This window comes from Geospiza fortis, unplaced genomic scaffold, assembly GCF_000277835.1.
Source record: "Geospiza fortis unplaced genomic scaffold, GeoFor_1.0 scaffold219, whole genome shotgun sequence".
In the NCBI taxonomy this organism is placed as follows: Eukaryota; Metazoa; Chordata; class Aves; order Passeriformes; family Thraupidae; genus Geospiza; species Geospiza fortis.
The window spans coordinates 2122609-2147258 of record NW_005054376.1 but is presented as its reverse complement, the minus strand read 5'-3'; the positions used below and the strand labels follow the sequence as shown (position 1 = coordinate 2147258).

General features: G+C 36.5%; 1 protein-coding gene across 1 annotated transcript; it reads left to right on the top strand.

Annotated features, from left to right (window-relative positions):
• The first annotated feature begins 3004 nt into the window (after nucleotides 1-3004).
• On the top strand, nucleotides 3005-23440 carry SLC35B3 (solute carrier family 35 member B3). Its single transcript, XM_005424916.3, has 9 exons — nucleotides 3005-3282; nucleotides 4554-4675; nucleotides 6512-6666; nucleotides 8124-8231; nucleotides 10310-10407; nucleotides 13146-13238; nucleotides 13644-13755; nucleotides 16646-16715; nucleotides 17764-23440. The coding sequence occupies exons 1-9, from the start codon at nucleotides 3082-3084 to the stop codon at nucleotides 17912-17914; spliced, it is 1110 nt and encodes a 369-aa protein (XP_005424973.1). The 5' UTR covers nucleotides 3005-3081; the 3' UTR covers nucleotides 17915-23440.
• The last annotated feature ends 1210 nt before the right edge of the window (nucleotides 23441-24650 follow it).

Sequence of the window (24650 nt, the reverse complement as noted above, 5' to 3'; positions counted from 1 at the left end):
GCCAGGCGCTCGGGAAGGGCTCACCTGGCTGAGGAGAGCAGGCAGGAAGGAAGGCTCAGGGCTCCTGCTGGACCCTGTTCCCTTCCCTGCTCTGCCTCCGGAGCAGGACGCAGGTAGCGTCAAGCAAAGTGTCTGCTCAGGTTTCCCGCAGATGGAATTTGGCTTCCCTGTCACTTGGGGCATCCCTGCTGCGATGCCAGCGGCTGTCCTGCCACCAGGCATTTCTGGCTTGGTCTCCGGAGGGTCGTTGCCAAAGCCAACGTGGAGCTCGCCTTGTGTGTCTCAGGCGAGTTTTTCTGAGCGGCCTAAGACGCTGGTTTCTGCCAAGATGATGGGTTTAACAGATGTTCTTCAGTGTTAAAAAACCTTGGCCAGCCAAGGCTCGAGCTCCTTCATGATGTTTTTGCCATGCTTAGTACAAGTCGTTAACTTTTTGGAGGCAAAGAAAATTTTGCTTTTCTACTCACTTGTTCATTTGTTTCTCCCTCGTGTAATAGTCACTATTTTCTGTGCTAGGTTAAAGTACTGATCTGCAAGGGACTTTTTTTTTTGAAGGGGAAGAAGCAGGAAGTCTTTGATCGAAAGAATCTGTTGTTTACACTTTTACACAAGGGAGGGAAATTGGTATTTTACACAAATCAGGACAGCTCTTAACTCTTCATAAAGCAGTTTTTTGCCGTATGTGTGCTTGTTCAAGACGTGAATTAGGTGCTTGAGGAATTTTGATGAGAGGAGTAGAATAACAGTTTTCATGCTTAGAAAAATAGCAGTTTGAGAAGTCATTGTGAATTTCAGAAGAGTTCTGTCACTATTGCTAATGAAATTACTTGATGGAGACTGTTTCAAATGCATACATACATTTACAGTCTCTTCAGCTGTTAAATAATTTTCTTTGAAGGATGTAGAGAAAAACAATTACCATGTATCATAGTTTTATATGGATGGTTGTGGGTGTGTCTGGAGTGATCAGTTTCCACTTTCCACCGTTTACCACTTTCATGACAGACTCAGTAATCTGCAAAAAATTAAGTGGAGAGACTGTAAAATCTGATGGTGTTCCTGAGGAAATATTTTTAATAGAAATAGTTGAAAATCGAAGGTTATGTTAATTGTGTGGTTTAGTGCTGGGAGGCAGCTCAGCATTACACAGCCACTTGCTGACTTTCCTCACTACCCCCAGAGGGATGGGGTGAGAGGAAAGGAAGAGTAGAAAAAAAATTATGGGTTGAGGTAAATATTTTTTAAGAAGTGGAGAAAAATATGGGAAAAGAGAAGCAAACCAAAGCTGGTGATGTAAAAATGATCGCTCCTAAATCAATGTCCAGCCAGTTCCTGAGCTAACCAGATAGTCTGAGAAGCATAAATTTGTTCATGATCACTTCATACCCACTTGTTCTCATTCTTCTGTCCTTAAAATTAAAACTGATTTTTCTCTTTAGGGTACTCCATACTTGTATGGAAAGCAGGTCTATTTCCTTTTCCTTGGAGTTTTGTTAGGCTAGACAAGTTATGCTTTCATCTTTTTTCAGTTCCTAAGATGGACAACCTGCTCCTCCATCCTGATAACCCTTGTTTGCCATTGTTCTTTCAGTCTTTCTCTGAGGGTGATCAGAACTCATACCTCATTGTCTGACATTAGTGCTTTCCTGGTTTTACTAAAATTAGTCTAAAACTTTTTTTTCTTTTGTTTTATGGTCACTTCATGTTGGGATTAGCTAAAAGTCTGCAGGGGTAAACTTTCTACCTCTCACTTCTGATCTTGAGGTGAAGAGCTATGAATTTAAGCACAAATAATTATTATGGTCCCTAAATATCTGTTATACTCCCCAAGATGTTCTTTCAGAACTCTAGCAGGAGTCGTGTTCCAACCTGATGGTAGCTCATATGAAAAAGAAAACATAAGCACCTTGCAAGCTTCATACTAATACTTAATTTTTCAGCTAACCTTAAAATTTCTAGTATTGTATAATCTATTTACCAGTGTTCTTGCAGACTACAGTGTTTGCATGATCTAGTGTTAATGTACTGGGACATTTTAAATTTGAAAACAATGGGGAAAGCATTTTTTTATGTGTGTGTGATGAGGAGAATTATTCTTGAGCTGGGAAAAACAAATCACTAAACAGTTGGGACAAACAGAGTGTAATTACTGCCTGCTCATGGAACTTGATGCTGACCTACACTTAAAAATCTTGGGACAATGGGCTGACCAGTGTGTAAAAAACCCATCAAATATTTACTATCTGCTGAACTGGAGAACAGAATTATTTGCATCTCAGTCTACTAAGCTGCTACATTCCTTCTGTAGGCTTCAGTCATCCAGTTTTGTTTTCTATTACGTGTCGAAATAGCTGCATGTGATAAATATTAAAGAGATTGCCATATCATAGACCTCTTCAGATAAATAGTCTGATTTTTGAGACTGGCATCTCAATCTGTTTGTTTCAATCTCCATGGTCTTTTCTGAAGAACGGTGCAAGAAATAGTGAATAAACGTGAGGATGAGGGGATAACTTCTTCAGCTTCCATGCTTGTAACTGGTCATAGGCTCAAATCTGTAGTTTTTAGCAAGGCTTCCCATGTTGTGAGCTAGTCTGGTGTGTTTTGCTGAGGAGATGAAGGAAGGTAGGCAGAACCACAGTGCTTCAATACCAGTTCTTTCACTGCTGTCATGGAGATCACTTCTCTCCCGAGCAGTCACTCCTGTGACTACATGAGAGGACCAGTTAGAGATGTTGAGAAACCCAAGCTGATTTTCTGTTGCTGATGTTTTGGGGTTGATTGATTGGTTTGTTTGCTATGTCGAGTGTAGGAGTGAAGCAAAACTGCTTTCATGAAGTGTTTACTTTGGACATCAGAAAAGATAAGTAAAATCTGTGAGTAAAAACAATTCCACAAAACTCTGAAACCTTTATATATTTCCCCTGTAAATGTCACATTCATTTACTGTTGTTGTTGGAAGGCTGTATGTTGTGTCCCATCTGACTTCAGCGTTTCTTTCAGCTTTCAGACAGAAAACACTCAGAAGGAGAAAAGCAGGCAGAAGACAACAATAGCCCCGAATGCAGCGAGCCAGGAACCATGGATCTGAAATTCACTTCATCAAGAAAATACATTTCCATCAGTGTACCTTCCAAATCTCAAGCTATGTCTCCCCATATCAAATCAGTAGATGATGTTGTAGTTCTTGGCATGAATCTCAGCAAATTTAGCAAACCTACTCAATTTTTTATCTGTGTTTCTGGAGTTTTTATGTTTTATCTAATCTATGGATATTTACAGGTAAATATTATGAACTTCTGTCTTAGCCAATTCCTCCTACCCCTTGTCTTTTTTAATAGTATAATAATATAGTATGTATTTTAATATGTATAGATGTTTAAACTAGATATTTATTACGAAGTCAGCCTTTCAGTATTCAAGAGCAGCAAGTAATATGTAATCTAAGTTGCCATTATGGTTCATGTGCCTGTAAAGTTTAGATCACTTGGACTTACATAAATTGATCTTTTACTTCTGTATGCAAGATACACCACAGTCTTCATTGATGCTGAAACCTTTAGGTTTCCCTAAGTTCCATGAGTACTGTACAGTTACAGTCATCTTATTTTTCTCTCTGCTCTCAGGACAGAGCTGAAACATGTACTATAGTAATTTTTTAAGCAGAAGGATAATGTTTCTGCCATTTTAGTTAAACATTCACCATTCTGCTAATCTTTTCTCTCTTATCTTGAGCAGCTACATTTCTGTTCCCTTTTTAAAATTATTTTTAAATTCATTGAGTATTCTCAATAAAGCAGTGATTAAAAAACTTGATAATTAAAAATGATATTTCTAATGCATTTTCGAAAGCAGCTGAGAAGTTTGTGAACATAAAGTTACTTCAAAAGAGTTAGGAGAACATGATCGTTAATTAAAAGCAGAATCTCAAAAAGGCAGATATTAGGTAGCCTTTTGTTTCTATAGCTGATGCACCTACATAAGTCTTTATGATGTGTATGTATTTTTCCACAACAAGTTGCTCTGGTTGGAAATATTCCTACAGCGTACAAATTTTTATGAGCTCACAAGTGCTATTTAATGTTGGCACTTAAAATATTAGGTGTGCATTCCTAAGAGCTGAAAATTATCAGTAAGCATGTTCGTTAGAGAAAATTTGTATTCAATTTATCTGGAGATATTTATAAAATCTGAATTAAAAATGGTCTACTGAAGTAAATGAACGGAAGAGCAGGAAAAAGGCAGGCAGGAAGCCATCTGTAATATGAGATAATTGGTAATACATCAGATGTATTCCCCGAATGAATTGATCCATTAATTTTAATGTATTTACAACAACAGTAAATTTTCTTCTTTCATTTTGAAGAACGTAAATGGTCTTTTCTTTTTCTATATTTTCACAAGTTACACATGGCAGATAAATCTAGTTAATAACCAGCAACTGCAAAGGCTAGATTTGCATGTACATCAAGGGAAAAGGTCTGTTAATTCTTTTTTGTCCATTTAATATTTTGGTGTGTGTACGTGACTGTGGTGGGTTTTTGTTTTTATAGGAATTGATATTTTCAGTGGAAGGTTTTAAACCTTTTGGTTGGTACCTCACTTTAGTGCAATTTGGATTTTATTCCATTTTTGGACTAATAGAATTGCAGTTGATTCAGGACAAAAGAAGAAGGTATGTGTTTTTCCAAGCATTTTACACTGTCCATGAAATTAGAAGTATTTGATACTTACCATAAATTTACCTTCTGTTTTTTGAATGTGAGTACTGTGAGGCATTGCTAGCAGTTCTGTAGATAAAAGGAAGTGAATTTGCTGGATGATGGTAGAGAATATTTTAGAATCACCCACTTGGATTTCGGACCTGTAAGTAATTCAGTTGACTCTGCTGTCACTGTCCCACTTAGAGAACATATTGGCTGATAGAGAATGAGTCACGTATGTGTTGCTTGGGATTATCACATCTAGAATAGAGCCAATGCACTTCACAGCACTTAAAGCCATCTGTCAGTGAATATGTTTTCCTCAAATATTGGCACTTCCTCACCAAGAGATTCTCTTACATGCTGTGCATCTTGGAGAATGTCAAAGGTCTGCTCTCTGCTTACTGTGTAGCTGAGTGGGTTTGATTCAAAGGATGTTCTGAAGTGTTGTGGTTTTCATTTAAGACAGGGCTCATACCACTCTCCACAAAACTGTTCTGTGTTTTCACTGCAGTGGACCAAGGAAATTTTTGATTTCTGAATCCCACTGGAAATGGGATATTTTCTGACTCAATGTAGCCATTCTGCAGCCTCCTACCCATCTATAGTCTCTGCAAAGTGTTTATTGAGACACTCTGGAAACTTGAATACAGGCTGTCATGGTGTACATGAATTTTAAAGTTGCCTCATATTCTAGTTGAACATAACTAGTTTTCCTTACCTGCAGTCAGCCTTGGATGATTTTGCATATACTGGTTTTAGATTATAAAATTCTTTTTTAGTGAAACAACATAACTTTGATAAATTATTCCTTTTACTTTAAACACTGACAGATTGTATTTCAAGTTACCTGACTTCCTGCAATGCATCAGATAATATTGCACAGTTACCTTTTGGGTTACTTGTATTTATGGGGTTTTATTACCAGTTGGAAATGCTTACAGAGCATTTCCCTTCAAGTAAGTTGTGTTGAAAATGTAGATCTGAAATATATTTTACATTTTATTTTCTATAACCCAGGCATCTTCTTGTAGACATGCAGAAATCTATATTTCTTAAATTTTTAATTTTTCTTGCATGCCTTAGAGTATATGTACATCACATAATGAGTTACAGATAAGACAGGATTGCAGCAAGACAGCTCCTTATGTTCTTAGTGTGGTTCTGAGTATGCATGAAAAATTGCTGAACATATGCACAGCAGTAACTGTAAAAAAAGCACAAAGTGAGCACAAAAGCTACTGTTGGATCATCTGTTGTCAGGTGATAATTTCATCAGATTGTGAACAAAACATTGAAAATGTTCAACAAGCCCCTCTGTTCATGGTATCTGAATCACTGCTCTCTTAGTTTCATTGAGTTTCATTAAAAAATGGTACTTCTTTCAACTTTCTTAATTTTAAAAATGTCCAGGTTCACATGAAAACTTCACCAAAGAAGTTGTCACAGTGACCTATGACAGAACTAAGATCCAGGTTATCTCGCTATACCAATCTTCCACGTTTCCTTTGAAACCTTTGTCTTGATTCTTGTGTAAATAACATACCTTCTCAGTAGGAGATTAAAGAATTACTGCTTGAATACTTCATGAGCCGTGAAGTTTTTATTGTCTTGTATTTATGCTTTTTATTTGCAGTAATTGAAAGAAATGAAATATGAAATCAGACATTTTTGTGCATTTTTAAGTTTCTGTGAAGTGAAATTCAGTGAGAAAGATGTTGATTTCTTTACTCGATGAAAGATTTTCCAAGCTAAATCTCCTCTAGATGAGTCTGTAATGCCAAGATTTGTATGTTTATGTTTTGTAGAATTCCTGGCAAAACCTACATGATAATAGCATTTTTGACAGTGGGAACTATGGGTTTGTCAAATACCTCTTTAGGATATCTGAATTACCCTACTCAAGTCATCTTCAAGTGCTGTAAACTGATTCCAGTTATGATAGGTGGGGTTTTTATACAAGGTAAGTGTTAGTCTTGCTATTAGATGATTTTTTTAAAAATTTCTTTGGGAGGCAGTCACAGATGGAATCCTGTACGTTTTAAAATTCTGCTGGTAGAATTTTTCTTATGGGAGGAAAAATGAGAATTTCTGAAGCATCTTATGGGAAAATGTACAAATATATTTAGATCAACAAAAATATGGGGAAAAACATACTACAGGTCCCTTGCAAACTTCATTTTTACACAAGCTTTCTTAATTTTAAGTGTAAGTTTGTTTTCTAAACTAAATCACTTCATAAACTATACAATTTTAATATTGAAATGGAAAACTTGAAATGGAAAAAAGAATCCAACCATGAGTTGTGAAGAAAATCTCTACTCTTGTTGGAAAAGATTAATTCCTGAATTTTGATTAAATGTTTAATCAGAAATACACCTGATTTTGCATGTCTTTGGCTAGTCCTAAAGTCATAGTGCATATTCCAATAAGAGGAAATGGAATATGGAGAAAAACAGAAAGAGCTTGTAGTTATGTGAATAAATATACTTCAGTATTTCTGGATTTAGAAGGGTTAAGCATATTATAAAAGTTTGTGTTCAATACACAAAAATTTAGTCAGTAACACTCCACATGGACAAGTATAATGGACCAAATCGAGAATGCTGCGTTTCTGTTTCTGCAGGTAATTCTGGCCTTCTGGTTGAAAAACAGCTGAATTTTCAGAGGAGTTTCCAGCTTTACATATGTACATGCCTACACAGTATTTTACCTTTTATTAGGAGTAATTTTATCATTTTAATGCAAAGTGACTAGTATTTCCCTAAAGCTTTATGAAACTTTTTATTGTGTTGTAGTAGTGTTGTAGTCTCAGAAGCTATTTCTTTTTAATATTATTGTTACAAAAATTCAGTTCAACAAACACCCCTTGGAAGCTTATGTTTCAAAGTTCAGCTTCTGAGCAAAGAATACGTTATTTTAAACAAGATAAACTAACTCCTGCTTTTTCATGCCCTTACTTTCTTTTTCCACTTTCCTCCACAACCTGTCTCTACCACACTATAAGACAGTGTAGAGTTCTCAGAGTACCAAAGTTGTCTGTCAGTGTTTGGAATTGACTTCTTTCTGATCAGTAAAGGCAGCCAGAATGTCTTGTATGAGGGAATAGTATTAAGAAACATCTAAGCTGTCCTGAAGTTGCTAAGGGAATGCTTTGTCAGGGAGGATGTGCTTTGTGTCAGTGCTGTAACTGTGAACTCAAACCAAAGTTGATCACAAGAATCAGGTATCTTCCCTGTGGTAGGAATTTCTGTTGTAGAAGAAACTAAGTCTGGTTCTGAAAAACCAGAGCATTGAGTCTTCTGTTTAAGTAGAAGAATGACATTGAAACAATGTTTCTGTAATCTTCTAGTCTGTTAAACAGGATAAACATGAAATTCTGAGTGCTAACAGTCCGTTCTTGATGTTTGTGTTTTGTAGGAAAACGTTACAATATTGTAGATGTGTCTGCTGCCCTATGTATGAGCCTTGGATTAATATGGTTTACTTTAGCTGACAGCACAGTTGCACCAAACTTCAACTTGACAGGTAAAGACACAATTTGGAGTTTAAAAAAATGCTTGGTTTTTCCTACAATAAGCATTCCATTGAAGTTTTGAGTTCTTGTTGGAGTGCCTTCAGGTATCCTACTGAAAATGCAAGTTTCATTGTAGCTTTGCTCTAGCAGAACTCTGTCTGTGGCAGAAGAGACTTTTATTCAAAGTGTAAATTCCTAGGTTCCTAAAATTTCCAGGAACTGCACCCTCTTAGTTGAAATGTCTCATATATTCTCAAGAAAGACTTATCCCAGTACATATATATTAAAATAAATATGATAAAATCTGTTTGGAACATTTTAAAACTTAAAAAGATAAGTTGTCTTTTCTAGTTAAATTTTTAAGTATTTTTCCATTTTAGAACCATTTACTTTTTGTTAACGGATGATCGCAGTCAGATTTGCTGTAGTTTTTAGGTGGAGTTCTCTCATTTTAACCTTTTAATACTACCTAAATCAGAAGCAAAGCAAGGATTTTAAGTTGTTTGGAATGAAAAACTTAGTTGAATTTCTTTATCAAATGACAAAGGGTAACTGAATTCCTGAGTTCATTCCAGTGATTTGTGTGGAACTGTTTCTATGCAGATTTCTTTCAGAACTAATTTGGGTCCAGTTTTTCCAATTGTTTTTACTCATGCTTTACATCTAATGAAATACTGCTGGTCTCATCCATGGCTTTGCTGCTGCTGCTTCTGCTCAGCACTGCCACAATGACTGGAACAATTCTCCTCACACTCCAAAATGTGTAATGGGCATAAGATTAACTTTTTTCTTGTCCCCACATTTCTCTCCATGTGCACTGGTGCTTCAGGTTCCGGGTAACCGTTTCATCTCAGTCCAGTGCTGAACCATGCATTTGTCCAGTGGTGTGCCTGGGCCATTAAGCACAGCTGGAACATGAATCATGATGGAGAATGCCCATGGAGACATGCATCCATCAGTTTACAGAGTGGAATTGCTGAGCTGGAGCTGTTATTATATCTTTGGACCAGAGCTGAATCCATGCAGATGAGATACCTGTATTTTTAGCATTACCAATATTATTCATGTTATCCTGTCTTTTCCATTGAGATATAACTTTTCCAGTGCCTGATAATCTTGAATGATGAAGAGACCTGGAAAGTCTAGCCTTGGAAAGGAAATGGTTCCATAACTAAAAACACTGGTTTAAAGTTCTTACCAAGAAAATACCACCTTAAACTTCATGGGCCTTAAAAATGTTAAAATCTTCCACCTCTGACTGTAAGAATATAGGATTAAGAAAATAAAACACTGCTTGTTTCTAGTCTTCTAGCTTCTTCCCTGACATGGTCTTTTAAGGAACCAAGACTAGAGTGGGTTTTGATTTGCATTTTGATGATTTGTATCTTCTGTAATGTTGTATACTTAGGAAAAGTGTTATTCCAACCTGTGTTCATCATTAAATACAACAGTCATGAAAGTTTGTAGGTTGGGAAATGAACTGTGACTGACGTGCCTAGAGTTATCAGGTTTTTTGTTATTGGAAAGCTGATTACAGTAGTGACTATATAGTGACTTCCTTGTCAGCATAAATGGTAACCTAAGACCATAGAGTTTGTACCTGAACAGTAGTTTTTCTTTTAAATTAATGTTTTAGTAATTAAAGATCTCTGCTTTTCAATCCTCTTGCATTTGTTTTACCATTATATCTAACATTTCTATTTGCCTTTGTCAGGAAAAAAAATAATGGGGAATTAACTACTCAAAAAGAGTATTTTCTCTGGTTATTTATCTTCACTAACTAACTGCAGCTGATACTTTGTCACTCTTGTTACTACAAAAGCTACAGCTGGCTTCTTTATGGCAATGTCCAGATGTTCCCATCCAGCTTAGAGGCACACAGTGCTCAGGGGTTAATTGGTGGAGGGAGAGTGGAGGTGGAAACTTCCTTTGTGCTGATGTCATGAAATATTTTTGCTGACTTTTATAAGGAAGGTCTGGTTATTATTTCTCTATTCCTTCTCTATTCCTTTTTGCCACCATTCTGCAATGAATATTCTGAAGAGTGTTGTTTGTTTGGTTTTTTTTGTTTGTTTGTTTGTTTTAATAGGTGTGATCCTAATATCCCTTGCCCTCTGCGCAGATGCGGTTATAGGAAATGTACAGGAAAAAGCTATGAAGTTGCACAATGGTTCTAATTCAGAAATGGTAAATACCACATTTGCAATTTTAAAAGAACTTTTTAACAATTTTATCATAGGCAAGGCCTCCATTGACAAAGCATGGGACTTTATGTGCTTTTCTCTTGCTTATGGAAGGAAAAGCTCTTGGTGTACTTGGGGTTTTGTGTTTGTCTGAGGAGTTCTGCTGATCTCTCTGTTTCATTTTTAACCTTTCAAGGGTGCTGCTTTCTGTGTGCAGCTTCAAATACAAATACAATATAGCTACAGAAACACTCATTTCTATCAACAATTCCTTTGTCTACCCTACAGGCCTGAGATCATTGTAGTGTTTTTTGAATGATCATGCACTTAATCTCTGAAAAATACACACTGTTCTTCTGGTGTAGTTGGGCATGTGTTACATGGAACGTGTTGCTTTACTTAACTTGCTATACTTTATATTCTAGAGTGTGCTAGCATCTGGGAGGCAGGTTTTTTAAATTCTTTTGAAATCTGTAAAACGGGGTGAATATTTTTGTTCCTGATTCAGTGAAATACAATTTTGATAATGTCTTGCTCCTTTTTTTAATATACTTACTTGGAATGTGGATTATCTATTCATATGGTCTGAGGTTATTTTTCTTTTAAGACAAGACTTGTTTGAATTTGGCATGTTTTTCTCTGAAGTTGAGTAAATATAAGTCAGTCTTTTACTATAAAAGGCATGATATGAATATGCCACAGGTAAAAAGTTACTGAAATTTATTTTCTATATTTGACATGTATTTGATATTTAACTAGAAAAATCTAATTTCTCATGAGAATAGCTTCAGAAATGGAGAAAAAGTTAGAAGGCATCTTCATTTAAGGCTAGAAGTGATTTAAGATGGGTTGAGAAGTTTGAGCTACAAGTTTCTGGAAAGTGGAAGAATATATAAGTGCCACTGTGTTCTTGGTTTTTTTTCTTCTGCTTTTTCTTAGTGTTCACTGTTGAGGTCTGCTGGGGGAAGAGATTTGGCTGTGTGACCTGGTGCAGCCTTCTTTAGCTGTCATTTCCAAAATCCAAAACCAAAGTGCCATCTGTAGCTTTTTTCTTGACCACTTTGCATTTGACAGTTGTTGCTGCCTTACCTACAAAACTTCTGCTGCCTCCAGGACTTTGCTTTTTATTCTGCATTAGTCTGACAATGTTGGTCTTCATACTGTATACTCATGCTACTTGTAGAGAATGAGTGTAATGGTTTAGGATATAAAGGTTTTGTTCACGGTTTAGACATTCCACTTGAGGATTTAGTTCAGAGAATTCAGTGCAGAAGTACAAGCAGAATTTTGGAAATAATTTTCTATACTTGAGACTATGGGTAAAAATTGAATCTGAATTGGAGATCATGTTTAATGGACAGTGATCTGGAAATAAAATTGAACCATAAAGGAACCTGTCATCCACAGGGTCTCTCTTACTCTGTCAAATTTGGAAATTGCCCTGGATTTAAGAAATTGTGGAAAGAGAAAAGATGTTTTGTGGCTGAAATAGTAACTGCTGTTCTGGAAAGTTTTACCTGATTTTTGCCTTACGTGTAATTTTATGGAAGTGACATATATTGGCCTGCCTAACAAGGAAATAGCAATGTGGTGCTTATTCCTGGCTGTGAAAAGTGAAGTCTTTGGGTACTTAGGGAGACAAGCTGGACGCAGAGGCTAGTGAAGAACTAGGGACTGACTTCTGTGCATACAAACAGTGTCAAGTAAAAACTCTGAGGATTAGATCATTGGTTTTTAAGTGTTTGAAAGCAGGTCTGGTCTTTAAACATGTATGCATCCTTCTTTATTATAGAGCAGTGATAAGTGGTCTGTTGTCTCATGGAATTGCTAACAATTTTTAATAGTTTTTTCTCAATAACTGAGATATAACAAGACACTGAGTTTTGAAAGCATAGTAGATCAGCATGTTCTAGCCAATATTGTGTAGAATAGTTCTGTTGACAAGAAAAGATTACTAAATGTTACCCAGACAGCTGAATGTCCCCTGCTGCATGGGAGGATGGATGGATGGATGGATGGATGGATGGATGGATGGATGGATGGATGGATGGATGGATGGACAGTTCCAGTTTCTATTTTTGTTGGCTCAGTGTGGGAAAGGATAGATGAAGATTGTTTTGTTGCTCAGTGCACCTATGGATTGAATAAGGGTGCAGACAAAATAAAGAGCTTACCTGTTTCCTGAGTGTTCTGAGCACTCAACTAGGCCAAAACAGGTAATATTTGAAAATCCTGCTTGTTATAACTGTGCATGTGTGCCATGCATGTGAACTGAAGTGACACAGATGAAACTTTATGTGGCACTTCTGGTGATTCTCTGCTACCCTTTGCACATTTAATGTAATGCAGGTGTTTACTGTGCTGGATAAGTAGCAGAAAATGAAATATGTGTAACGTGTTCTTCAGACTATTAAATTACATAGTTGTGGGAAGTTTTATTTAGGCTGTGAAATCCTGAACCTGAAGGATTTACCACAGTTGACATTGACCTCAGGATATTATTAACTGACTAACTTTCCAAAGTTTTTATGTTGTTGTGGGTGGGAAGAATGTGTCTAACACTTAATGTTGACTTTTCACTGTACATCAACTATTACATAAATGCTAGTAAACATATCATCAAACCCTTCAAATTCAGCTCTGAGTTGCTGAGCATATTAATAGGGGCAAGCATCTGAAAGCATTTAATTTTGTCCTTTTGTATAGTATCACCTAGTAATTATTTTCTCTTACCTATTCTAGGTTTTGTATTCCTATTCAATAGGTTTTGTGTATATTTTATTTGGATTAACATGCACTAGTGGATTAAGCCCTGCTGTAACATTTTGCTCAAAGGTAGGTGTAAAGATCTCCCTTTTTCTATGAAGAACATCATTGGAAAACCTTGCTCTGTATGATTCAGAAAATCTTACCACTTCTCTCTCTAAAGTTCTATTTTCATCATGTAAACAGGTTGACTTGTATAATTCATGCAGTAAGCAAGTTTTTCCAGTCTTTGATGTGTTAGATAGGGTAATGTTTTAAAGAGCAACAAAATCACAGGACCAGACTTATGAGCTTATAATTTCATTATTATTTTTCCATTATTTAACTAAAATTAAATAAGGATTTTTGCATGAATGCATTGTTGAACAGCTTATTATTGCTCAAGCAGTTGATTAAAGTCTGTAGTTTTATGTCATTTTGCAATACCTCAGGGTTTGTTTTACATTTTCCTAACCGGCTTTTTTATTGTTGCAGCATCCAGTTCAGACTTATGGTTATGCATTCCTTTTCTCCCTGACTGGGTATTTTGGCATATCCTTTGTTCTAGCTTTGATTAAAATCTTTGGTGCCCTTCTCGCTGTAACAGGTATGAACAAATGATATTTTTACTGCCTTTGTATAAAAACAAAGTAATCCTATTCTATTATTTAAGACAGAGCTTTTGAGAATAGTTCTTATCTGGCTTTTTTTCTGTTCTTTGTGCTGACTGATTTGTGTAGCATGGATCTTCACATGGTAGAATGTGTTTGAGATCTTCCTGATTCTTTTTGTGCCACAGTTTCAACCATTAAGAGCCTGTTAAGTAAACTTGTGCATATAGTCCATGCCATGTTTTAGTGCAGAAGCAAACACTGTTCTAAGTGAAGGAGTTGAAATTGAATCACGGAATTATTTGGGTTGGAAGGAACTTCAAAGACCGTCTAGTTCCAACTCCCCTGCTATGCACAGGGACACTTTCCACTAGACCAATTTGCTCAAAAGCCCCATTCAACTTGGCCTTGAACACTTCCAGGGAAAAGGCAGACACAGCTTCTCTGGATAATCTGTGTTTCAGCACTCTGCCAATAAAGAGTTTCTTCCTAATATCTGTTCTAAAGCAGCCCTATTTCAGTTTAAACCATTCCCTCTTGTGCTGTCACTACATGCCCTTGTAAAGAGTCCCCTTCCAGCTCTCATGCAGGCCCCCTTTAGGTACTGTGAGGTGCTATAGGGTCTCCCCAGAGCCTTCACTTCTCCAGGTTGAACAATCCTAAGTCTCTCAGCCTGTCTTCATAGGAAAATACAGAAAGGAAAAGACGTGTATCAATTAAAATGTAAAAGGAAAGGTAAGGATGTTGTAGAAGGGCATAGTAGGCAGTGACATTGTTTCTAAGCACGTGAAACCACAAACATTAGTCACAAGGGCCTGGTGCGGGGAAGGTGTAGCAAGATGTCATGTAGCTGCTTGCCTTTCTTCTTCTCCTGAAAGACACCCTGGTTTCTGTCAGGTGATGCTCTACTTCATTCACAGCAGTGGAAGGGAAAATACATCATTGTTCTCTGACCTGAGGGTTGCATGCTCTGATTTCCTATCAGTTATTTCCTATGTAGCATATCTGTTTCGTATGTGCTTTTAACCAAGTTCAGTAGCTCTCCTGACTGGAAATTGACCCAGAGGAGAGGGTTGTTTCATGTATTAAAATACCTCTTAAAAAAAAAAGTCTGACTGTACTAAAAAAAAGTTTAAAAATGCTGTAAATTGTAAACCTTTCCCCAGTTTTCTTATGCCTGACCTTGACAATTCTACCACTTGAGCCCTTTCTGTCTTGCCTGTAGCAATATGAAAATGTTTATTGTTCCTTGGAAGAACACCACATTCATTACTGTCCCTCCCAGCTCCCCCATCCACCCTCCCCCTTCTTGAGGGGAGTGGGGTGAAAGAGTTTAATGAAAATTGTATTTCTATTAGCAGAATGAGAAATTATCAGACTTAATTGGGAAAAAGAAGAAAAGGCACTTAATTTAGAAGGAAATGGTTACATAAATATTTTAATTAATAACTGATTTGAAAGAACAGAAATAATTGTAATTAGAAAAACTGAAGTAATTTAACCATTTTTTAAATTATTAATTTGTAAACTGTTTTCTAATTAAAACTCAATTTTCTTTTTCATTCTTCTTTAATTTTTCATGTAATAGAAAATTATTTTATTTGATGTGCATAAATTTCTTAAATTGTAAAAAGAAAATTATTACTAAAAAGTTGAAGTTGGGGCAGATGAAGCAGTAGTGAAGGCTGTTTCTTCTACTATAAAATACTCTTAAGTGAATATTTTTTTGTGTGGTAGAGTTGGGAAGAATGAAACTTGCTTTTCTAGCCAAAGCACTGTGGAAATACATCAGTAGTCATTGGTTCCTTTTGCCAGGGTGTTGCAGTAAGACTAATTTGGATGTAGTTACACAAATGGGAATTTCCAGTATGGTATAGTTAAAGGAACTTCATGGTAAACAAAATATTTTCTGATAATAAAAAAATAATACTCTTTAGGTGCAGACCTACTGCACCCTGTACTAGGGTCTTTCTCAAGTGAGAGCCCTGTGTCATCATATAGAATAACACCTTCTCAGCCCCTTAGTCTCCATAGGTAAACTTATGTGCATTCTTACTTTGTTTTTAAACATTTTCTACAACTTTCACTCATTTATTGATTTTGTTTCAGTGATAAACTACATAGGTTTCCTGGTACACAGTTCGCCAGTAATGCTTTATCCTTGTTCATTGCAGATAGCATTGAAGTTGTTCAAAAAATTGCTGGAGCTATAGTTAATTTCAGAGCAACCAAAGAGTTTATCTCTATTTTGGAAACAGGATTGTGTTCTCCACTCTTCTTACTACTTGATTCTTTTTAGTGAACGGATCAGGTGTAGAAGAATGTCTCTTAGTGGTTTTGAGGGAAATTTCCTAATGCAGTCACTGAAGTCAGACATCCTTGGTCTCTTAGGCTTCTAAGCAAAATTGTAACTTCAAAAGAATGGTGAGAGGATAATCCCATTCCACTCAAAAATAGAGCCCAAAACGCCACGGAGTTGTAAGAACATCAGGTGGAAATAGGAAGATATTTGACCTTTGGTCTTTGGTCTACATCCAAGCTTTAACAGATGAGTTTGTGTCATCAGTTGTTTGCGTGTTGCTCTCAGAGACTGTGGATTGATTAGCATGAAGTTATTAAATAGCAAGTCTTGTTCTGGAAATTTCCTTGCTGTGAGTTGTGTGACTTGAGATGGCACTACTGACACAGCGTACTTGTTTCCAAAAATCACATGCTTCCAGTGCTGTTTTGCGCTGCACTGGTGCATCTGCAGTCTATGTTTGCACCAAGGGTGTGATCATCATTTCAGTGAGACAATTATTTTATGAGGTTACCTGCTAAACCTTTGTTATGTTCTTTTGTTGTAACTGAATTCTTAAAGAGGTTAATACTTGTTTTCCTCTGTAGTAACAACAGGAAGAAAAGCAATGTCCATTGTGCTTTCTTTTTTGTTCTTTGCAAAGCCATTCACGTTACAGTAAGTATTTATAGTTTTTCCGAAGTATTTTATAAAAAATTATGTTCTTCATTGTGGAAATATAATGACACTAATCATATCCAGGGTTTAATGCTTGTCTTTTTTGTATCTTCTACAAATGTTGGAAATCTATTGTAAATATTGACTGGCTTGTTGATGCTAATCATGCTAGAAAAAAGAGTTTACATTTTTCTAAAGATCTAGAAGACAACAAATAAAATTAAGAAAAACCTTACATAATATCTAGTGCTTATGATGCGTAATAAATTGTTAGGGTACTTTCTCTGTGTTGGAAAATTTGTGTAAAGGAAGGGAATTTCTCCATTATGGTATTATTCCTGCTTTTATAAGCTCAGATTTAAATTCTTAGCTAGCCCTTTTAAGTAACTGTATTATCTTGGTATATTAAATTGCCAAATGTTTGAGCTTGGGTTTATTCCCTTTTTTTCAATTTTAAGAAAGAGCTTACACTGAAAAATGCAGCTAAGTTGCTACTTTGATTTTAATTGCTTCAGGTTTGAAACAACATAGAATTCTATTTTATTTCTATATACAAATTGCTTTAAGAAAAAAGCTTGCATGCAAATCCCAAATGGAATTTACCCCAGCTAAAAACATGGAGGCTTAAAAGAATGAAGAGCTGAAACAAAAATGTGCCTACATTGGGAGGTATGGATGTAAGGCATTGAGTGAGAAAATGTTTTGGACCAGTTTAGCTGTCATAAGCATAGGAAGGAAGAACATACTAAAACCCCTCAGGATTATTTTATTCATGTGAGAAAGAACAGATACTGTTTAGTTATTATTTAACTTATAAATTAATTTCAATAAGCTCTCCAGCCAGGACAAGAATAAAGCAGGATGGAAGGATAGTAATAATAAAGATTCAGGGAAATTCTATCTCAGAGTCCACTGATTTTTGGGGGATTTTTCTTCAACTGTTCTCTTCTTAATGTGAAGTTTGTTTAATCCACAAATATTGGTATGTAATTGCTACAGATAAAGTGCTAATGGTAACTCTTTTTCCTCTCCTCTGCCTCCCCTTTAGGTACGTGTGGTCAGGCTTACTGGTTGTCCTTGGTATATTTCTTAATGTTTACAGTAAGAATAAGGACAAAATCAAACTGCCTTCACTGCTTGGTCTTTGGAAAAAAAGTGTGGAAGAAAGAAAATCAAGGACGTTGTCACAAACTGTATAGACAGTGGTTCATGCCTTGTCTAGACTTTGACTTACTATTTTATTAGAACAGTCTTCAACTGATTCACTTTCCAAAGGGAATGTTACTAAAACCAAAGGAGCTGAAGGCATATTGTCTGCTTGCAGATTGCTATAAGTGCACACTTTCATGAGCACTTTCTTCAGAGCACTTGAATTCATCACAAACGGTGATGTAGGCCATTGCCAGATGGTTTTATCAACAATGAAGGACAGCAGCTCCTGGCAAACTGCTGAGAAGCTGCACTCAAGTGGGACGCAGTAGAAGACTGGTTTGGGCATTTTAATAATATTGGCCATGTGGCTGATCTGAAATTAGTGGTTCTTTGTTAATTGTCTAGGTGAGATAATTTAAATGTAATACTGTACTAATCACCAACTGGTTGACCAAATTGTGAATGTAAAGGTGGAAGGTTTAGAATACAGTATGTTGTCACTCTTTTACATTTTAAATAAAAATGTTGGGGTTTGTTTAAGTTATTGTTTAGATCATCACAGAACTTGATATTTATTGTAATAATTGAAATTTTTATTGAAATCCTAGTGTTACTCTTTTTTAGTATTGCTTGCAAGTCACAAAACTGAGATTGAGTTTGTGCAGTCAACACTCATGCTTTTGCTAGGGGGAAATGGGCTTTTAGGGCTGAATGGGGTGAGATGGAAATGTTGATGTAAGAAACTGTTATTTGTTTAATCTGTAGTCAAATACATCATTTTTAGTGGCCTGTGGCCCTCTCTATGATAGTGGTATAAAGAGATATGGAAGTTCTTAAATTTATATCATCAAATCAAAATTCTTCAATTTCAGTATTGGGGTAAATAATAACAGCATTAGCTAATGTGATTGGAGTATGTATTATGTCAGTCTGTGTGGTCTTCTGATGAAGTTAAGAGGATTAGGGTACAGATTACAGTTTTCTTTCTTCAGTGACAGGAGGAGACAATGTGCTACCAGTCTGTCTTTTTCATCATGAATTTAGGAAGACTAAGTCCATTTTTCACTCTTTCTTTTATAGTCAACTTGCTTTTGAATCGCTTGCCATCTCTTTCATTTTATATATTTAACAACAGCACTTTAAAAATACTAATCACCTTACAAATCCTTGTTCTTACATGGTCATGCTTTTTTTGTTATTGTGTCCCTTAGATGCATCTTGGTGTGCATTCTTTCAACTTAGACAAAAATTAATTAGATATTAGAAATATATAGTCAGAAAGAACATACAAAGAATTAAAAAATCTCACAGGATGGCCTTCTGTCCAAAATACTAGTTGATGAAAATATTTGAGATATACAAAATGTTTTTCAGACACTTAGGAAGAATTGCTGTTCAAAGGAGCTTGTAATCAAAGAACAGACACAAAGTGTGCCTTAAATTTTTCTTATTTATTTGGTAGCTTGCATCTGCCGTGTTAAATATGTTATGGAATAGAACATGGAGTAGCAGCCAGCTGAGCAGGATGGGATGAACAAGAGAAGAGCTGTGCTGACATAACTGCACTGTTCCCAGCTCTGATGCTTGTCTGGGGTGTCAGCAAAGCCTCTCAACACATGCAAACCCACTGTTGCCAAATCAGGAGAATTTATTGCGTGGAACAGTTTGGGGTTTTAATTCCCAGCTGCTACATGATTGATTGTGTCCTGAATGGGGTAGAGAAGTGAGAATTTGGTGAACAGATACACCTTGAAGGATTCGGATGGCCTGCCATGGCTGTCCATTTTCATGTTGCAGCCAAAGTTTTATGGTAAGGTATAATAAAGCATTCCAATTTCAAATTTGGTGTAAGAGTGCATTTGACCAAGTCATGGGGATTGATGCACTTCTTTCCCTGTAATATTTATCAACTCTTACATTCCCTTGCATTCTTTTCACTAAGTGAAGTTGGTCTTTCCAGTGAGGTTAAGATAATTTTACAGTCCTCATTCTGCTAGCCGTAAACTCTGCCTGTTGCTAAACTTTATTAACCTTTAGAAAAACAAATTATGTGAAAGCTACAATATATGCAGAAAGTCATAGTAAATATAATTCATTTGGCATCTGTTTTATTTAAATAGATGAGAAGTCAATCACTAAGTTTCTGACTAGAATTCAAATGTAGTATGTATTTTTCTGGACAGCTAATATAATCCAGTTTTGTCTCTATTGTCTCTCTTTGGAGAGAATAGTAATCACAATAATTCACCTTTTAATTTATTTTCTATTGTATACAGGACTGAGTTAATGAGCTATTGTTAGGGGAAGTTTTGATTTATTTTTTTATCGTTTTCTTAACTGTAGAAGCGTATGTTTTGTTTTACTGGTGTACTTCAAAATTATTTTTATATACAAATGGATATTGTAGGTTTACTGTTAATAGCATAGATTTAAGAGTTAGCCCTTTATTTTCATAGGTGTGAGTCTAGTACTTGCCAATCAACAATATGTGTGTTAAAGAAAATGCACACACAAGTGAGAGTAGTTTATAATTTGCCACACATCATGGTCTGTGCAGTTTGATGCCTTCTTTAAGAAAACCTTCATTTCAGTGAATTACTGTTGGTGGGGGTTTCTTAGTAAGCTTCATAGTGCATGCAAGCTAGAAAACCTTACAAACCTGTAAGTGTTCTTACTACAAAATTTTGGGGTTGAGTTTTCTGTACTGTATATGTGTGTTGGTTTTGTGTTGTCTATGAAATATGAATAAGGGCTTGTCCACAAAGTACCTGTAAATTATTTATTTTTTGTGTAAGAGCACTTATATTGGGGTATTGCTTAACCCTTCCCAGTGTTGAAGGCTGGTCATACTAACTTGCATTTTATACTTATTGTTTCCTGGGCTCTGCAGTAGGCATGATGAAACTATAGGAATAGGCCAATCAATTCTCTCACCAGAAAATTTGTTATCTAAATATAATGTGAATTATTTGCTTTCTATTCTTGTGCTACACAACTTTTTCCTCTCTGTAAAAAAAATCTATGATGTAGGAATTAGTTATAACATTGAAATTCTCAGTATAATTTAAGTCTGACCAGCATCTCCTCTGATGTCAGGAATCTACTTCTGTGATACCTGCTTCTGCCTCCTTTGGATAGCTGAGGGAGCTCTGTTTTTCTAAATCAGCATGCATTTGCAGTTGCCTTTCATATTACATTTTTGCATTTTTCTGGTACACTTCAGTAATGAAGTAATTGACTGTGCAGTGGATTTCTGCAGTATTTCAGTCCTTCAGTGTCAGCAGAACTGCTGATTACACAGGTACCTGCGTGGGAATACAAGTGTGGAAGAACTAATGCCCTGCCCTCCAAACCCACAGTGTTTCCTGATCTTGCATTAAACCGTTTGTCTTCATCTTGTTTTACCACTCCTGTGAACTTACCAAATTTTTAAGCTAAAGCTTGAGCTTTATATCATTCCTACTTGTCTTCCTTACTTCCTTACTTGTCTTTCTTGCTTTTGGATGTGAAATCCTTTTTCAACATGCTCTGTTTATGCACTGTGGATTGTTTCAGGTTTGTATTCCTGCATTTAAGGGCTTACATCACACTGTTGCAGGTTGGTCACATTCCAGATTTTCTGTTTGATATAATTTATAACCATCTGGGTGATTATTTTAAATCCTTTATTCTCCATGAAAAAATCTTTCATACTTCTCATTATTTTTGGAAAGGTCTTGATGAGTGCACATATGAGTTAACTCCTTGACCTCATTCCATCTTCCAAGAAGATCTCTCTTCTCCCTTGCCTGCCTGTGAGAACTAGAGGAAGAGGAAATAAATTATTTCAAGTGCTCTTTTTTTTTTCCTTTAATAAGTGCCTTCCTCACTAACCTGGTATGTCTTAATTGTTTCTTTTATTTCTGCCTCCCATGCTCCCAGGCACAAACAAGCCCCTCTCTCATGTTTGACTGCTGCTTGTTCAATCATGGAAACTTTTTGAGTTGTTTACTGTTCTGAAAAGAAGTATAAAATTGCATGTATACTCTGGAGGGCAGGAAATAATAAGTAAACTTCACAAGTTAAGGAAGTAATTAAATGGATTAATACTTTTTTTCTGGAGGGATTTTTTATATGGTTTAGTTAATAGCTCAGAATTTTTTAGTGGAAGGGGTTTTCTTTTACATTTTACCTGTTCGAAAGTCTTTATATTAATTTTAATATTTAATATAAAACTCGTGATATTTCAACTTTTAGAGATTAATTTCAGCCTTGCCTGTGAGGCAGCAAATCCCTATCTCCATTTCAGAGATGTAGCATAAATGGTATCTTGCCCAAAGTTGCCTTGGTAAGTCTGATGAGCAAGGGATAGATTCTAATACCCTAAGTCCAATGTGCCCCAAGTCCAGCAGAGCCCATCTGTACTTTAAATGAAATGGTACCAACATAAGGTCAGTTTTCTTTTACCCCCAGCATTAGAGATGTTAAATTGTTTGTGTTCCTTGTTCTGTACAAGTACAATTTTAAGGGAAAATAAGGCAGCCATAAAATAGCTCTTTCTGCATTTTATTTGAAGTTTTTTGCATTGTCATTTTTTGTTGATTTGTTGTTTTCTGTGAGCACCTCTGGGGAAGCAAGCTGGACACAGTAGCAGTTTTAGGAGAAGCATAATATCCTTCACTTTAAGGTGACTGGTTCACCCTACTACTAGTCAAAAGCTGCTGCCATCGGAAAAAACTATGAGGAATTGTCATCACATGAGGAATTAAGCATAATGATGCATTGTGGGGTCTGTATCACTTTGCCATTCTCTTGTAGAGAAGCAAAGACTATTGCAATAAAGAATATTCGTGCACAAATAGCATACAATGCTGACTTAACACTTCTCTACACCTGGATTGTGTTGTTATGCTAGTTTTTTGAGATGTCTTAGTAATGTATTGCTTGTCTCTACTTTTTAGATGTTTTCTTTGTTAGATTTCTCAGTTTTATGCTTCCTTTTTTTTTATTATTATTATGTTTTAAGTGTAAAGTTTTACTTTGTAATTTTCATTGCATCTGTAGTGCTGTGTCCAGTTCTGGGCTCACCAGCACAAGAGGGAAATGGGGCTACAGGAGAGAGTCCAATGAAGTGACAAGAAGATGATAGACTCGACATCTCGCCTCTGAGGAAAGTCTGAGAGAGCTGGGATTTTTCATCCTGGAGAAGAGAAGGCTGGGGGGATTTCCATCAGTGTGTACAAACTCTGAAGGGAGGACACAAAGATGGGGGAGCCAGGAGTGACAACACTGAGGTAGTGGGCACACACTGAAAAACAGGGGGGTTCCTCTGAATAGTGGAAATACTTTCTTACTGTGAAGGTGATTGAGCACTGGCATGGATTGCCCAGAGAGGTTGATAAGTCCCCATCACTGGATATATTCAAAAACTAACTGGGTATGGTCCTGGGCAGCTGGCTGTGGGTGGCTTTGCTTTAAGCAGGGGCAAATGGACCTTCAACCTCAGTCACTCTGTGATCTTTAACCATGCTGTCTTTGTCTATCTTCCACTTTTTCTCCTGTTTACAAATTGTTAATAAATATGCTTAAAACGAGTATCTGAGTTGGCTACAGTAACTGCTGGAGCTGGCAAAGCCATGCTGAAAACACCTGATAGTGTGGTTCTGACTGCACAGGGCGTACCTCCAGAGCACAATCCCGTGGGGAGACACCTTAATTTGGTAACTGCTGCTCAGTGCAAAACAAGAGTATGTGACTGGGCAAATGCAAGACACTTGTAGATGAAATTGATACTGTCAATATAGAAGGAGTTCAAAGTTGCCTTTTATTTTCTACATTAGAGCTTACAAAGCTCTCTGCTGCTCTAGTGCAGCACCTGATCCGCAGGTACGCTGGAAGTGCTGCTACGCTGCTTGCTGCCTTCTTGTCAGCATCCTGCATGAACATGGACAGCTGTGGTAGATGCCTTCTCACTTGTTCAGAACCTGAATTTAAACTCCACTTAAATACAGCTCTGTAGTAACAGGCATTCATGGGAGCAGATCTGTGCAAAAGTCCACTACATAACAGGGTCTGCAAGAAACATGCACAAACTGTTTATTGGGGGCTGTTGTGCTGGGGTACTGGTTTTAAACTAAAAGAGGGTAGATTTAGGTTGGGTATGAGGAAGAAATTGTTTACAATGAGAGTGGCAAACCAGTTGCCCAGAGAGGTGGTGGATGTCCCTGGAAACATTCAGGGTTATGTTGGACAGGCCTCTGAGCCACCTGATCTAATTGAAGGTGTTCCTGCTCGTTGCAGAGGGTTAGACCAAGTGACCTTTAAAGGTCTCTTCTAAACCAAACTATTCTATGTTCTCAAAGGCAATTTGAGGCCCCTGGAAGGCTTTAATGCATAAAGAAGAGTTTGTATAGGCTTCAGGCAGCAACAAGCAGAACTTAAGCTCTTTAGGCTTTAACATGCCTTTAATCTTTTGTTGATTTAGCCTTAAGTTAGGATTATTTATTTTATGTACTATCCGAATTTTGATACTGGAAAATCTTTTTAGTGAGAAATACACTAAAAGTCACCCTTAATAAGCCGTTCAAGCTGACAGCTGGTAGTGCTGCATACCTAGTTTACACTATGCTGTGCAGTGCAGCTTATAGACAAAAAACTGAGTGAGTGCTTGGCCTCTTCAAATGAAGACTGTATTCTTGCTATTAGGAAATATATAAAAGAAAACAAATTCTGTGTAACTTTGTAGATAAGAACTGGTTTAAAGGTAGCTAATCCTTACTTTGAGTCACACCTGATTTCCCTGGA